Genomic DNA, 16,689 nt, shown 5'->3' on the forward strand with positions numbered 1-16,689 from the left:
CTCTTTGTCTCAGGTCTCTCTCCAGCCTAGTTTGCTGTCTGTTTCCACTTCTCTTTTCTTAAACCGCTCCCTTCTATGCCCTTGCGCACCTTAATTAAATCTAACTCTGATTACGTCAGAGAAGGCCAGGTACCCTACACCATAAGAGGGGGTTTGAAATTTTGACTTGTCTGCTTAAAGATCACCAAAATATGATCACAAGGTCAATTACATCACTGGGTGGGAACCTTTTGGTTAATAGCCCATGTAAGTGCAAGAGATCCTGAAGCACTCACTCATCATGGGAAAGTACCAATGTGTTTCTTACAAAAATTCTCCAGATTATTGACTTTTTAAAGTTTTTCTAGGAAACGTTCTAGATGAATGCTTATTAGCCTTTGTCAGTATGTACTTTTGCAAAGTGTCGCTGTGCCGCAATCAGTTAGTGTGTATGGCTATTAACCTAAAGGTTGGTGATTCAATCCCACCCAGGGACGTAATTGACCTTGTTATCAGATTTTGGTGATCTTTAAGTAGACAAGTCAAAATTTCAAACCCCCTCTTATGGTGTAGGGTACCCGGCCTTCTCTGATGTAATCAGAGTTAGATTTGATTAAGTGATTTTATAAAAAAACAGCTAGGAAGCACAATTTAGCAGTGGGTTGCATAGAAAAAAAATTATGCTGGCAGAGAAGTCCAATTGAGTGATTAAACAGCTCTTCATTTTCTGATTTTATGTTTATGCTAACAAATTTGCTCTCTGAAAAGTGTCCACAAAGCCAAGTCTCTGATTAACACCTTTGTAGGAATGGTTTTTCACCTATTACTGAATTAAACTTGCTTCATTGGAAAGGCAGCAAGATGCATCCTCATTTCAATGTCTACTGAAATAATACAGGTTGACACCAGGAAACATAAACGTCACTGCATCCTTGCTGCTTCCTCATGGGGAAGTCTGTTTAATGTGAAAACAAGGTGATATCTAATCAGCACACAGGTAAGGAATTAAGAAAATCTTTCTTTATGGGTGAAGATGTTTCTCACAAAATTGTTGCACCAAGGCATCATTGAAATTCAAGCTGGAAAGATGATTTTAATATATCACTTGTACATTTTGTACTGCTCTTCTGGTGACAATGTAGTTTGTTTTTGTCAATTACCATTTTAATAATAGGGTAAAGAAAATTAAGTGGATTTTTGAAAGAAAACAATACTGTCAATATACTATTAAAACAAATTAAAATGGTAAAAGTTATTGTACTTTAAGTAAAAATAAAAGAGCCAAAATATCAATCCCAGTTTTGGATTACTTTAATTAACAAAAAAACAATGCATATAGCAGAGGATAGTTTCAATCTGCCTACCTCTGGGTTATGGACCCAGCATGCTTCCATTACAGTACTCTGCTGCACATGTAAGTGCAAGAGATCCTGAAGCACTCACTCATCATGGGAAAGTACCAATGTGTTTCTTCATTGGTTGATGGAAGAAACATCTTACAAAAACTCTCCACATTATTGACTTTTTAAAATGTTTCTAGGAAACATTCTAGATGAATGCTTATTAGCCTTTGTCAGTATGTACTTTTGAAAAGTGTCGCTGTGGCGCAATCAGTTAGTGTATAAGGCTATTAACCAAAAGGTTGGCGGTTCAATCCCACCCAGGGACGTAATTGACCTTGTTATCAGATTTTGGTGATCTTTAAGTAGACAAGTCAAAATTTCAAACCCCCTCTTATGGTGTAGGATACCTGGCCTTCTCTGATGTAATCAGAGTTAGATTTGATTAAGTGATTTTATAAAAAAACAGCTAGGAAGCACAATTTAGCAGTGGGTTGCAGAGAAAAAGAAAAATGCTGGCAGAAAAATCAAATTGAGTGATTAAACAGCTCTTCATTTTCTGGCTTTATTTTTATGCTAACAAATTTGTTCTCTGAAAAGTGTCCACAAAGCCAAGTCTCTGATTAACACCTTTGTAGGGATGGTTTTTAACCTATTACTAAATTAAACTTGCTTCATTGGAAAGGCAGCAAGATGCATCCTCATTTCAATGTCTACTGAAATAATACAGGTTGACACCAGGAAACATTAACGCCACTGCATCCTTGCTGCTTTCTCATGTGGAAGTCTGTTAAATGTGAAAACAAGGTGATATCTAATTAGCACACAGGTAGGGAATTAAGAAAATCTTTATTTAAGGGTGAAGATGTTTCTCACAAAATCGTTACCTCAATGCATCATTGAAATTCAAGCTGAAAAGATGATTTTAATATATCACTTGTACATATAGGGGTATATGCAATAGCGGGCGAATTTCAGAAAAAGGCGAATTCCGGAACGTTTTCGCCTCAAAAAATCAATTCGCCTATGCAGTGCAGTACTTTTTCGCAAAAAAACGGACCGTCAAAATTCGCCTTTTCTCAATTCGCCTTTTTCCGCATTCGCCTTTTCTGCAATGGTACAGATGCTGCAATTCGCCTCCAGCATATTCAATTCAAGTTTGGAAATTCGCCTGCAGTGCTTTTAGACAGCAAATTCGCGATTTTCAATCCGCCACACTTTGGAGGGTGAAAACAAATAAAAAAATTTTAAACATGGTTTTTTTTGTGTTTTTTTTTTGGGAATAGCAGATCTATTTATATTAGAAGGGATTAGGTTTTTTTTTTTTTTTTGGGGGAGGCACAAATATTATTTATATATTTTTTAAAATATTATTTTTTTTTTATTATTTTTTTTTAATTGCTGGAACGGTAAAATCAGAAAAAAAAATGGCGTGGGGTCCCCCCTCCAAAGCATAACCAGCCTCGGGCTCATTGAGCTGGTCCTGGTTCTAAAAATGCGGGGAAAAAATTGACAGGGGATCCCCCGTATTTTTAAAACCAGCACCGGGCTCTGCGCCTGATGCTGGTGCCAAAAATACGGGGGACAAAACGAGTAGGGGTCCCCCGTATTTTTAACACCAGCATCGGGCTCCACTAGCTGGACAGATAATGCCACAGCCGGGGGTCACTTTTATGCCGTGCCCTGCGGCCGTGGCATCAAATATCCAACTAGTCACCCCTGGCCGGGGTACCCTGGGGGAGTGGGGACCCCTTCAATCAAGGGGTCCCCCCCCCCAGCCACCCAAGGGCCAGGGGTGAAGCCCGAGGCTGTCCCCCCCCCATCCAATGGGCTGCGGATGGGGGGGCTGATAGCCTTTGTTGTAAAAGAAAGATATTGTTTTTTCCAGTAGTACTACAAGTCCCAGCAAGCCTCCCCCGCAAGCTGGTACTTGGAGAACCACAAGTACCAGCATGCGGGAGAAAAACGGGCCCGCTGGTACCTGTAGTTCTAATGGAAAAAAAATACCCAAATAAAAACAGGACACAGACACCGTCGACAGTAAAACTTTATTACACACTGCCGACACACACATACTTACCTATGTTCACACGCCGACATCGGTCCTCTTCTCCATGTAGAATCCCGGGGTACCTGAAAATAAAAGATCAATATACTCACCTCAACCAGGCTCCAGAGATAAATCCACGTACTTGGCAAAAAAAGAAAACGAACAACCGGACCTGCGGACCGAAAGGGGTCCCATGCTGACACATGGGACCCCTCTCCCCGAATGCCGGGACATCACGTGACTCCTGTCACTGATGTCCCTTCAGCCAATCAGGAAGCGCTACTGCCGTGGCGCTCACCTGATTGGCTGGACGCCGTCTGTACTCTGACAGCGCCTCGCAAAGCCGCTCCATTACTTTCAATGGTGGGAACTTAGCGGTTAGCGGTGGGGTCACCCGCCGGTCAGCCGCTGACCGGCGGGTGACCTCACCGCTAGCCGCTAAGTTCCCACCATTGAATATAATGGAGGGAGCTGTGCGATGCGCTGTCACAGCGATCAGCCAATCAGGTGAGCGCAACGAAGTTGCGCTTCCTGATTGGCTTAGAGACCTGTCAGTAACAGCTGTCACTGACAGATCTTAATCGTGGAAAGGTGTCCCATGTGTCAGTATGGGACCCCTTTCAGTCCGTTTTTGGTGCGGGTAAATGCGTTTTCTTTTTTTGCCAAGTACGTGGATTTATTTCTGGACCCTGGTTAAGGTGAGTATATTGAACTTTGCTTTTCAGGTACCCCGGGATTCTACATGGAGAAGAGGACCGATGTCGGCGTGTGAACATAGGTAAGTATGTGTGTGTCGGCAGTGTGTAATAAAGTTTTACTGTCGACGGTGTCTGTGTCCTGTTTTTATTTGGGTATTTTTTTTCCATTAGAACTACAGGTACCAGCGGGCCCGTTTTTCTCCCGCATGCTGGTACTTGTGGTTCTCCAAGTACCAGCTTGCGGGGGAGGCTTGCTGGGACTTGTAGTACTACTGGAAAAAACAATATCTTTCTTTTACAACAAGGCTATCAGCCCCCCCATCCGCAGCCCATTGGATGGGGGGGGGACAGCCTCGGGCTTCACCCCTGGCCCTTGGGTGGCTGGGGGGGGGACCCCTTGATTGAAGGGGTCCCCCACTCCCCCAGGGTACCCCGGCCAGGGGTGACTAGTTGGATATTTGATGCCACGGCCGCAGGGCACGGCATAAAAGTGACCCCCGGCTGTGGCATTATCTGTCCAGCTAGTGGAGCCCGATGCTGGTGTTAAAAATACGGGGGACCCCTACTCGTTTTGTCCCCCGTATTTTTGGCACCAGCATCAGGCGCAGAGCCCGGTGCTGGTTTTAAAAATACGGGGGATCCCCTGTCAATTTTTTCCCCGCATTTTTAGAACCAGGACCAGCTCAATGAGCCCGAGGCTGGTTATGCTTTGGAGGGGGGACCCCACGCCATTTTTTTTTTCTGATTTTACCGTTCCAGCAATAAAAAAAAAAAATTATTTTAAAAAATATATAAATAATATTTGTGCCTCCCCCCCCCCAAAAAAAAGTACCTAATCCCTTCTAATATAAATAGATCTGCTATTCCCAAAAAAAAAAAACACCAATAAAAACATTTTTAAAATTTGTCCCGGCATTTGGGACAAAGGGGTTTGATGTGAAAACATTGGACCCCTTTCATTAGTCCGCTGGATCGGTGTGCGTTTTTTTTGTTTTGCCAAGTACGTGGATTATCTCTCTGGACGTGGATGTACCTCTGGACGCTGGAAGGTGAGTATGATTTTTTGACAGGTACCCTCGGTTCGTCGGAGATCGTTGCAGTCGGCGTGTCAACATAGGTGAGATGGATTGCCCAGAACTCCCTTTGACCAAAATCACCCTGGCATGTCCAAAGTGCAGCCCTCCGGCACTTGCGTCACTACACATCCAAACATTCCATGAAACAGCAATGCTGGTCAGGGAATGTTTGGATGTGTAGTGACGCAAGTGCTGGAGGTTTGCATTTGGACCCATTGTTCCCCGCTTGTGTTGTGTGGACTGTATGTACCTCTTCCTTCCAGTCCCAGGGTGACACTATTACCCACATCTGGTAGCTCATACTGTTCTCTTCCACAGGTCCTGCGTTGTATCTTCCCAAGTGGCGTGGATGTGAGGAGACACGGCATTTCACCTGATGTTCCATGGGAGACCCTACTGGTGATGTGGACCTGACCCTCCGCCATGTAGCAGACAACCCCCTCAGGTGAGATGTATTGCCCAAAACTCCCTTATCCAAAATCACCCTGGCATGCCCAAAGTGCAGCCCTCCGGCACTTGCGTCACTACACATCCAAAACATTCCATGAAACAGCAATGCTGGTCAGGGAATGTTTGGATGTGTAGTGACGCAAGTGCTGGAGGTGTGCATTTGGACCCATTGTTCCCCGCTTGTGTTGTGTGGACTGTATGTACCTCTTCCTTCCAGTCCCAGGGTGACACTATTACCCACATCTGGTAGCTCATACTGTTCTCTTCCACAGGTCCTGCGTTGTATCTTCCCAAGTGGCGTGGATGTGAGGAGACAGATCCCCTGATGTTCCCTGGGAAATCTACTTACATACAATTCAACTGCATTACAAATTTTAATAAAAACCACAGGAAACTTCTATTTTTAAAAGTTTATTGAAGAAAATTTTTTTTTAATAAAGTTTGAAAGTTAATTAAAACAAAAAAGTAGTTTGTTCTTCTTTACATTCTTTTCTTGTGTATATAGATATCTGTGGGGAAAAGAAAAAAAAAGTATATTAAAGTAAAAACACACTAAATTCATGTTCATTTTTTCCAATGAAAATTTGTGGAACAACACAGCCCAGCATGAGCCATTGATGGGCGGTGTTGTTCTACAAAGGCATGCGGTTCAAAGTGAAAGAGTGTCGTCAGTGGTCAGTACTTTGACATGCTAACATTTGTGGAACAACACAGCCCAGCATGAGCCATTGCTGGGCGGTGTTGTTCTACAAAGGCATGCGGTTCAAAGTGAAAGAGTGTCGTCAGTGGTCAGTACTTTGACATGCTAACATTTGTGGAACAACACAGCCCAGCATGAGCCATTGCTGGGCGGTGTTGTTCTACAAAGGCATGCGGTTCAAAGTGAAAGAGTGTCGTCAGTGGTCAGTACTTTGACATGCTAACATTTGTGGAACAACACAGCCCAGCATGAGCCATTGCTGGGCGGTGTTGTTCTACAAAGGCATGCGGTTCAAAGTGAAAGAGTGTCGTCAGTGGTCAGTACTTTGACATGCTAACATTTGTGGAACAACACAGCCCAGCATGAGCCATTGCTGGGCGGTGTTGTTCTACAAAGGCATGCGGTTCAAAGTGAAAGAGTGTCGTCAGTGGTCAGTACTTTGACATGCTAACATTTGTGGAACAACACAGCCCAGCATGAGCCATTGCTGGGCGGTGTTGTTCTACAAAGGCATGCGGTTCAAAGTGAAAGAGTGTCGTCAGTGGTCAGTACTTTGACATGCTAACATTTGTGGAACAACACAGCCCAGCATGAGCCATTGCTGGGCGGTGTTGTTCTACAAAGGCATGCGGTTCAAAGTGAAAGAGTGTCGTCAGTGGTCAGTACTTTGACATGCTAACATTTGTGGAACAACACAGCCCAGCATGAGCCATTGCTGGGCGGTGTTGTTCTACAAAGGCATGCGGTTCAAAGTTTCTTGAATTAAACATGGTTCTACTCACCTTGGTACGCTCAACACAATCTTATGCCGTCCACTTCATTTTTCCTCAACAATCCTATGAATAAGTCAAAAACACAGACTAGTGAATAGTAAATTCACACAATGAAAGTCTACTGTACATCATTACAAAAAGGATTTTTTGAAGAAAAAGGGGGTATCAGAATAGCTCTTTGGCCCATCATACATGTAGCCGCAAGGAGCTTTCATCCGTTACCACACGCGCCCGCATACATGCCCGCGCATGTATGCCTACACAAAGCTCCTTGGTAGTACCCGGTCACGGGTGGGGAAGCCCAACAAATAATAAACAATAGTAAGAAAAACAACAAACTAATGGGAGGGGAAGACAGGGATACATGAAAAACATTTAAAATAAAATAAAATAATACGACCGGGTTTATGGTGGAAGTCTGTCCGGATCCTCTTCTTCCCCCTGATAGGGCGTGGATGTCCTGGGAGGCTGGGGAGTATGTCGACTGGCCCTCGGTGCCCATGCTGTTGAAGAATGTGCGGCTGGTGGTGGAGGCATCTGGGGGGTGGGGTACATCCCTGTATATCCCTGGTACATCTGTGACTGACTGTACTGGGATGGGACTTGAGGAAGGGTACGATGCGTCCTTGTGGCTTGAGACGGCGGATATGGTGGATCACCAGCGTGTTGATGAGCTGGTACTGGGAGCTTATCATAGATCATCTGCAGTGTGGTTGCCATGACCTGTTGTCTGGAAGCGGAGTGTCGATGACTATCCGACATGTTCTTATTGCTTTCTGCCAAACATGTGTTTTTTTCCACAAGCTTGACCAAGGAATCGGACATGATGTTAAGTATGTTCCTATTCTCCCTACGATCTTCAATTATGATCTGTAGTATTGTGGCCGTGCTGTCGGAAATAGTCTTCTGCAGTTCATGCAGATTGTTGGACATTTTCTCCATTGTCCTCTCAATGTTGTCCAGTCTGCTTCCCACAACATTTGTGTATGTATCCTGGCGTGTCCCAATCTCTGATGCCAGGGTGTGAACCCTCTGAACAGTTGAGGGATTCTGCCCTTCCTGGATGTCTGCCACCACATTCATTTGGGCAGCTGAAAAGAAAATTAGACAATATTATCCACATTCATCATACATTTTTTGGAAGGTTCACAATTCAATTTACTCACGCAGGGATGTAGCAACTGGATCATCCTGCACTTCCACCTCGTCATCCTCTGACGACCCCTGTAGGAGATCCGGCCTGAAGTACGAACCAATCCCCGAAGCTAGTCCGCTGCTGGTTCGTGGCACCACTGTTTGCAAAATAAATTTTGGAAAAGTTGATAAACTTTACACAACTACTGCCCCCCCCCCCCCCCACAAAAAAAACAAACAAACCTTCTCCATCCTGTGATGCCGCTGCTCCAGGAGCTCCACTTGTCCTCGTTTCGGAAGACTTTTCAAGGGTCTGGCTGGATACATCTGCACGGCTGTCCTCAAACCCAAGAAAAGTTTAACCCTGTAGACTCAAACAGATCGAGTGATGGGTCCACAAGGGTTGTGTCTTGAGGCTCTTCAGTCACAGTCCCAGAGCTCCTGGAGAGACGACGATCTGGTGATGGCCTGCGCGCAGGAGCTGTAGTTTGGCGCCCATCTTGTGGTGTGGTCGCCGACGGTGTCTGGTGCACAGGTGATAGTCTGTGCACTGATGTCGTCTGGTGCACAGGTGACCAACTGCGCGATGACGAACTGTGGCGCACAGGTGACGATCTGTGTGCTCGCGATGCTTGCGGCGCAGTTGATGGTCCGCGCGCTGCTGCCGATGCCTGCTGCACAGGTAACGGTCCGTGCGCTGGCGATGTCCTGTGCGCAGGTGATGTCCTCTGGGCAGGTCTGTCTGAAAAAAAAAAAAAAACATTAGCACATACAAAAAATTTAAAAGGAAATACAGCTCATGTGAATGTATTCTTACCATCAGACCTCCTTTTGGACGGCTGGTCTCCCGCCTTCCTCCGTCTTCTGGGCGGTTCTTCCTCCTCGAGAAAGCCAGCAGGACGGCTGGAGTCCACACCTCCGCGAACTCCTTCGACCATGACAGGGTTCAAGCGCCTTCTAATAACGTTCTCCCAGGATAGCCACTTCAAATTGAGAGCCGGGCCACCTCCCGTAGCTGTCTCATGTCGGCGCTGAATCCCCATCTTCTTCTTGGTCTGTCTGCGGCAATCACTGTACCGCTTCAAGCAATTTCGGGTGCTCCGACGGTTTCCAGAAATTGCAGTTACTTGACTGGCGATGGATTCCCAGATGTTCCGCTTTACCTTAAATGCTGTTTTCTGTGCCCTTGATCCATACAAAACGTCGTAGGACCTGTCGACGCAATCCACTAGGACACAGTTTTCCGCCTCAGTGTATCTGGGTCCACGCGGCTTTTTCTGTCCTGCTTCTTCACCAGAGGCTTCCTCCTCCGACTGCTCCTCTGGCTGGCTTCTTGCCTTTAGGGATTAAAAAAAAAATAATAATTTTTATTAAGATCGGTATGTACCTGTGAGTGTCAGTATCCCTGGCATTGCGCACCTATTACAGTAGGTGTGCATGGCATTGCACAAACTACAGTGGGTAAAGTTTGATGCTATTTGTGTCTGCATGTGTGGTTAAGTACCTTTTTACTAGGCTTTTTCTTGGACTTCTCATGGGCCCTTGACGACCGCGGCTGGTCACTAGATGCCTGGTCGGTCGCATCCGCCTCCTGGGTTGGCTCCCACTCCTCATTGCTTTGCAGGGATAGATCCGAGGGGGTGGGGGAAGGGGCGGATCGGGTTGGTTTGTCCCTTGACATCTCTGTTATAAAAAAAAAAAACATACATGTATAAATGGCTGACCCTCACAAAATGGCTGCCCCTTACAAAATGGCTGCCCCTTACAAAATGTCGACCAGGCTGTCGACTAAACTTGCTCCAAATCACCCCAAAATGGCCAGAAAGCATCCCTGCACACTCAGGAGGCACCCCACAGCAAAATTAGGCGGGAAAACACATGTTTGAAAAACAATCAGCAGCACATGTCAACCTGGCTGTCGACTCAACTTGCTCCAAATCACCCCAAAATGGCCAGAAAGCATCCCTGCACACTCAGGAGGCACCCCACAGCAAAATTAGGTGGGAAAACACATGTTTGAAAAACAATCAGCAGCACATGTCAACCTGGCTGTCGACTAAACTTGCTCCAAATCACCCCAAAATGGCCAGAAAGCATCCCTGCACACTCAGGAGGCACCCCACAGCAAAATTAGGCGGGAAAACACATGTTTGAAAAACAATCAGCAGCACATGTCAACCTGGCTGTCGACTCAACTTGCTCCAAATCACCCCAAAATGGCCAGAAAGCATCCCTGCACACTCAGGAGGCACCCCACAGCAAAATTAGGCGGGAAAACACATGTTTGAAAAACAATCAGCAGCACATGTCAACCTGGCTGTCGACTCAACTTGCTCCAAATCACCCCAAAATGGCCAGAAAGCATCCCTGCACACTCAGGAGGCACCCCACAGCAAAATTAGGCGGGAAAACACATGTTTGAAAAACAATCAGCAGCACATGTCAACCTGGCTGTCGACTCAACTTGCTCCAAATCACCCCAAAATGGCCAGAAAGCATCCCTGCACACTCAGGAGGCACCCCACAGCAAAATTAGGCGGGAAAACACATGTTTGAAAAACAATCAGCATCACATGTCAACCTGGCTGTCGACTCAACTTGCTCCAAATCACCCCAAAATGACCAGAAAGCATCCCTGCACACTCAGGAGGCACCCCACATCAAAATTAGGCAGGAAAACACATGTTTGAAAAACAATCAGCAGCACATGTCAACCTGGCTGTCGACTAAACTTGCTCCAAATCACCCCAAAATGGCCAGAAAGCATCCCAACACACTCAGGGGGTACACCAATGCTAATAGAAGACCCAAAAAAGTCAATTAAAGAAAAAAAAAACGTGAAAAACTACCCCAAAACACAAGTCTCCCCCCAAAAATGCAGCAACACAAGCAAGGGGCTATACACATACCTGCACACATGCACACATGCACAAACACCCCATGTACACCTCATGGCAACCCCCACTACACAAACACATACATGCAACACCAGACACACATGTGGTACTTACCTACAACTGTAGTAAAAGCTCCTAAAATGGCTCTGCTCCGGGGTAACAGGAATCCTCCTGACTGTCCTGGAATAAAGCCTGCTGGGGTGTCCAAAGATATCCACAGCAAACAACCAAATTGCTAGCTCTGCACCTCCTCACACCTCTCTGCAGGTTCACAAAATGGCTGCAGAGCACATGCAACAAACAAGCCCTAATATAGTGCTGCTTTGGGCGGGAAGGCGAATTCAGTACGCCCACTGATCGCCGATTGGCCGGAATCCGCCTGCAGGAGGGGCGAATCATTTTTTCATTGCATATTGCGAATCCAGGGTCCCGGCGACAGGGCTGCGGCTGGCGATAGCGGGCGAATCATACAGAGGCGGATCTAATGACGCGATTCGCCCGCTATTGCATATACCCCTTTGTATTGCTCTTCTGGTGACAATGTAGTTTGTTTTTGTCAATTACCATTTTAATAATAGGGTAAAGAAAATTAAGTGGATTTTTGAAAGAAAACAATACTGTCAATATACTATTAAAACAAATTAAAACAGTAAAAGTTATTGTACTTTAAGTAAAAATAAAAGAGCCAAAATATCAATCCCAGTTTTGGATTACTTTAATTAACAAAAAAAATGCATATAGCAGAGGACAGTTGCAATCTGCCTACCTCTGGGTTATAGGCCCAGCATGCTTCCATTGTAGTCCTCTGCTGCACATGTAAGTGCAAGAGATCCTGAAGCACTCACTCATCATGGGAAAGTACCAATGTGTTTCTTCATTGGTTGATGGAAGGAACATCTTACAAAAACTCTCCAGATTATTGACTTTTTAAAGTTTTTCTAGGAAACGTTCTAGATGAATGCTTATTAGCCTTTGTCAGTATGTACTTTCGCAAAGTGTCTCTGAGGCGCAAATAGTTAGCGTGTTCAGTTGTTAACCAAAAGGTTGGTGGTTCAATCCCACCTAGGGACGTAATTGACCTTGTTATCAGATTTTGGTGATCTTTAAGTAGACAAGTAAAGATTTCAAACCACATCTTATGGTGTAGGGTACCTGGCCTTCTCTGATGTAATCAGAGTTAGATTTGATTAAGTGATTTTATAAAAAAAACAGCCACGAAGCACAATTTAGCAGTGGGTTGCAGAGAAAAAGAAATATGCTGGCAGAAAAATCCAATTGAGTGATTAAACAGCTCTTCATTTTCTGGCTTTATTTTTATGCTAACAAATTTGTGCTCTGAAAAGTGTCCACAAAGCCAAGTATCTGATTAACAGCTTTGTAGGGATGGTTTTTCACCTATTATTAAATTAAACTTGCTTCATTGGAAAGGCAGCAAGATGCATCCTCATTTCAATGTCTACTGAAATAATACAGGTTGACACCAGGAAACATAAACGTCACTGCATCCTTGCTGCTTCCTCATGGGGAAGTCTGTTTAATGTGAAAACAAGGTGATATCTAATCATCACACAGGTAAGGAATTAAGAAAATCTTTCTTTATGGGTGAAGATGTTTCTCACAAAATTGTTGCACCAAGGCATCATTGAAATTCAAGCTGGAAAGATGATTTTAATATATCACTTGTACATTTTGTACTGCTCTTCTGGTGACAATGTAGTTTGTTTTTGTCAATTACCATTTTAATAATAGGGTAAAGAAAATTAAGTGGATTTTTGAAAGAAAACAATACTGTCAATATACTATTAAAACAAATTAAAATGGTAAAAGTTATTGTACTTTAAGTAAAAATAAAAGAGCAAAAATATCAATCCCAGTTTTGGATTACTTTAATTAACAAAAAACAATGCATATAGCAGAGGATAGTTTCAATCTGCCTACCTCTGGGTTATGGACCCAGCATGCTTCCATTACAGTACTCTGCTGCACATGTAAGTGCAAGAGATCCTGAAGCACTCACTCATCATGGGAAAGTACCAATGTGTTTCTTCATTGGTTGATGGAAGAAACATCTTACAAAAACTCTCCACATTATTGACTTTTTAAAATGTTACTAGGAAACATTCTAGATGAATGCTTATTAGCCTTTGTCAGTATGTACTTTTGAAAAGTGTCGCTGTGGCGCAATCAGTTAGTGTATAAGGCTATTAACCAAAAGGTTGGTGGTTCAATCCCACCCAGGGACGTAATTGACCTTGTTATCAGATTTTGGTGATCTTTAAGTAGACAAGTCAAAATTTCAAACCCCATCTTATGGTGTAGGATACATGGCCTTCTCTGATGTAATCAGAGTTAGATTTGATTAAGTGATTTTATAAAAAAAACAGCTAGGAAGCACAATTTAGCAGTGGGTTGCAGAGAAAAAGAAAAATGCTGGCAGAAAAATCCAATTGAGTGATTAAACAGCTCTTCATTTTCTGGCTTTATTTTTATGCTAACAAATTTGTTCTCTGAAAAGTGTCCACGAAGCCAAGTCTCTGATTAACACCTTTGTAGGGATGGTTTTTAACCTATTACTAAATTAAACTTGCTTCATTGGAAAGGCAGCAAGATGCATCCTCATTTCAATGTCTACTGAAATAATACAGGTTGACACCAGGAAACATTAACGCCACTGCATCTTTGCTGCTTTCTCATGTGGAAGTCTGTTAAATGTGAAAACAAGGTGATATCTAATTAGCACACAGGTAGGGAATTAAGAAAATCTTTATTTAAGGGTGAAGATGTTTCTCACAAAATCGTTACCTCAATGCATCATTGAAATTCAAGCTGAAAAGATGATTTTAATATATCACTTGTACATTTTGTATTGCTCTTCTGGTGACAATGTAGTTTGTTTTTGTCACTTACCATTTTAATAATAGGGTAAAGAAAATTAAGTGGATTTTTGAAAGAAAACAATACTGTCAATATACTATTAAAACAAATTAAAACGGTAAAAGTTATTGTACTTTAAGTAAAAATAAAAGAGCCAAAATATCAATCCCAGTTTTGGATTACTTTAATTAACAAAAAAAATGCATATAGCAGAGGACAGTTGCAATCTGCCTACCTCTGGGTTATAGGCCCAGCATGCTTCCATTGTAGTCCTCTGCTGCACATGTAAGTGCAAGAGATCCTGAAGTACTCACTCATCATGGGAAAGTACCAATGTGTTTCTTCATTGGTTGATGGAAGGAACATCTTACAAAAACTCTCCAGATTATTGACTTTTTAAAGTTTTTCTAGGAAACGTTCTAGATGAATGCTTATTAGCCTTTGTCAGTATGTACTTTCGCAAAGTGTCTCTGAGGCGCAAATAGTTAGCGTGTTCAGTTGTTAACCAAAAGGTTGGTGGTTCAATCCCACCTAGGGACGTAATTGACCTTGTTATCAGATTTTGGTGATCTTTAAGTAGACAAGTAAAAATTTCAAACCACATCTTATGGTGTAGGGTACCTGGCCTTCTCTGATGTAATCAGAGTTAGATTTGATTAAGTGATTTTATAAAAAAAACTGCCACGAAGCACAATTTAGCAGTGGGTTGCAGAGAAAAAGAAATATGCTGGCAGAAAAATCCAATTGAGTGATTAAACAGCTCTTCATTTTCTGGCTTTATTTTTATGCTAACAAATTTGTGCTCTGAAAAGTGTCCACAAAGCCAAGTATCTGATTAACACCTTTGTAGGGATGGTTTTTCACCTATTATTAAATTAAACTTGCTTCATTGGAAAGGCAGCAAGTGATGTCATCCAAGCAGTGGGTCAAAGTTGGCTTCAAACCTCGTCTGCTTATGAAAAGAGAAAAGGGGTATGCAGGGCATGGCGGCCTTTTGCGGTGCTTGGATGACCCCTAGTTCGCATTAAATAATGCAGTCGAGTTTCCCACATTTGGGGAAATCACAGGGGTCAGCATACCCAGAATGCAATGAATGAACCGCACCCTGGGAGAACAGTCTTCATGACCATGGTATCTCCTATGCAAAATAAGTATGATTTGGGATAGGGCTGGGGAGGGCCGCTGCTCAGGCACATCTCTGTCAAGTAAAGGAGATTCAACTGAGGCAGCACAAGGGAACTCTTATCTGGGGACAACAACTGCAGGGAGAACACATATTTTCAGATGAACATGGGAGGGCAGAAGGCTGCCTAATACTGAAGCACCCCCAAACAACAAACCAAATGCAACAACTAGTGCAAGCATTCCTGGGGGAAGGCCTGCAGCAGATGGATTTGCATATGGCGATGTCATCCAAGCAGAGGGTCAAAGTTGGCTTCAACCCTCGTCTGCATATGAAAAGAGAAAAGATGCGTGCAGGGCATGGCGGCCTTTTGCGGCACTTGGATGACCCCTAGTTCGCATTAAACACCTCCACCCTCCGTCGGTGTGGGGCTCATGTTGGCTATGCCCCAGCCCCTGAAGCATTCAAGCTGATTTCTTGCAGCAGCTGGGCACTGTAACAGCTCCAGAGCTGCTCTGTAAGGCAAGTAAAAGGGTGTGGGCCCTGCAGCACTACCTGTAGTTCGCATTGTGCGAGACCCCTAGTTCGCATTAAACACCCCCACCCTCCTTCAGTGTGGGGCTCATGTTGGCCATGCCCCAGCCCCTGAAGCATTCACGCTGATTTCTTGCAGCAGCTGGGCACTGTAACAGCTCAAGAGCTGCTCTGTAAGGCAAGTAAAAGGGTGTGGGCCCTGCAGCACTACTTGTAGTTTGCATTGTGCATTGGAAGGCACAAAGTAAGCAGACGGGAGGAGAAGTCAGGATAGTGCACAAGGGTATAGACGGGAGGGGCTCAAGAAAAAAGAAGTGGAAACAGACAGCAAACTAGGCTTCCAATGCACAATGCAAACTACAGGTAGTGCTGCAGGGCCCACACCCTTTTACTTGCCTTACAGAGCAGCTCTGGAGCTGTTTAATCACTCAATTGGATTTTTCTGCCAGCATAATTTTTCTCTTACGTCCTAGAGGATGCTGGGGACTCCGTAAGGACCATGGGGGATAGACGGGCTCCGCAGGAGACATGGGCACTTTAAGAAAGACTTTAGATCTGGGTGTGCACTGGCTCCTCCCTCTATGCCCCTCCTCCAGACCTCAGTTTACTACTGTGCCCAGAGGAGACTGGGTGCTTTTCAGGGAGCTCTCCTGAGTTTCCTGACAGAAAGTATATTTGTTAGATTTTTTTATTTTCAGGGAGCCTGCTGGCAACAGACTCCCTGCATCGAGGGGCGGAGGGGAGAGATGCACACATACTTCTGTGAGTTGATAGGCTCTGCTTCTTAGGCTACTGTACAGCATTAGCTCCAGAGGGATCGGTACGCAGGTCTCACCCTCGCCGTCCGTCCCAGAGCCGCGCCGCCGTCCCCCTCGCAGAGCCGGAAGATAGAAGCCGGGTGAGTATGAGAAGAAAAGAAGACTTCAGAGGCGGCGGAAGACTTCATGATCTTCACTGAGGTAACGCACAGCAGTAAAGCTGTGCTCCATTGCTCCCATACACCTCACACACGGCAGTCAGTGTAAGGGTGAAGGGCGCAGGGGGGACGCCCTGGGCAGCAA

The 16,689-nt window shown here is 44.4% G+C and overlaps 1 protein-coding gene and 1 pseudogene across 1 annotated transcript; both read right to left on the reverse strand.

Moving 5' to 3' along the window:
- Positions 1-7,838: 7,838 nt before the first annotated feature.
- Positions 7,839-9,874, reverse strand: LOC135049041 (serine/arginine repetitive matrix protein 1-like). Its single transcript, XM_063955602.1, has 5 exons — positions 9,705-9,874; positions 9,018-9,537; positions 8,444-8,942; positions 8,233-8,358; positions 7,839-8,157 (listed from the first exon to the last, which is right to left on the reverse strand). Exons 2-3 carry the CDS (start codon positions 9,241-9,243, stop codon positions 8,542-8,544), a joined length of 627 nt encoding a protein of 208 aa, XP_063811672.1. The 5' UTR covers positions 9,244-9,537; positions 9,705-9,874; the 3' UTR covers positions 7,839-8,157; positions 8,233-8,358; positions 8,444-8,541.
- A 5,073-nt stretch (positions 9,875-14,947) lies between these two features.
- LOC135049649 (U1 spliceosomal RNA) lies at positions 14,948-15,126 on the reverse strand (annotated as a pseudogene).
- Between the last annotated feature and the right edge of the window lie 1,563 nt (positions 15,127-16,689).

The sequence above is a fragment of the Pseudophryne corroboree genome, unplaced genomic scaffold (assembly GCF_028390025.1).
Source record: "Pseudophryne corroboree isolate aPseCor3 unplaced genomic scaffold, aPseCor3.hap2 scaffold_99, whole genome shotgun sequence".
Lineage (NCBI taxonomy): Eukaryota > Metazoa > Chordata > Amphibia > Anura > Myobatrachidae > Pseudophryne > Pseudophryne corroboree.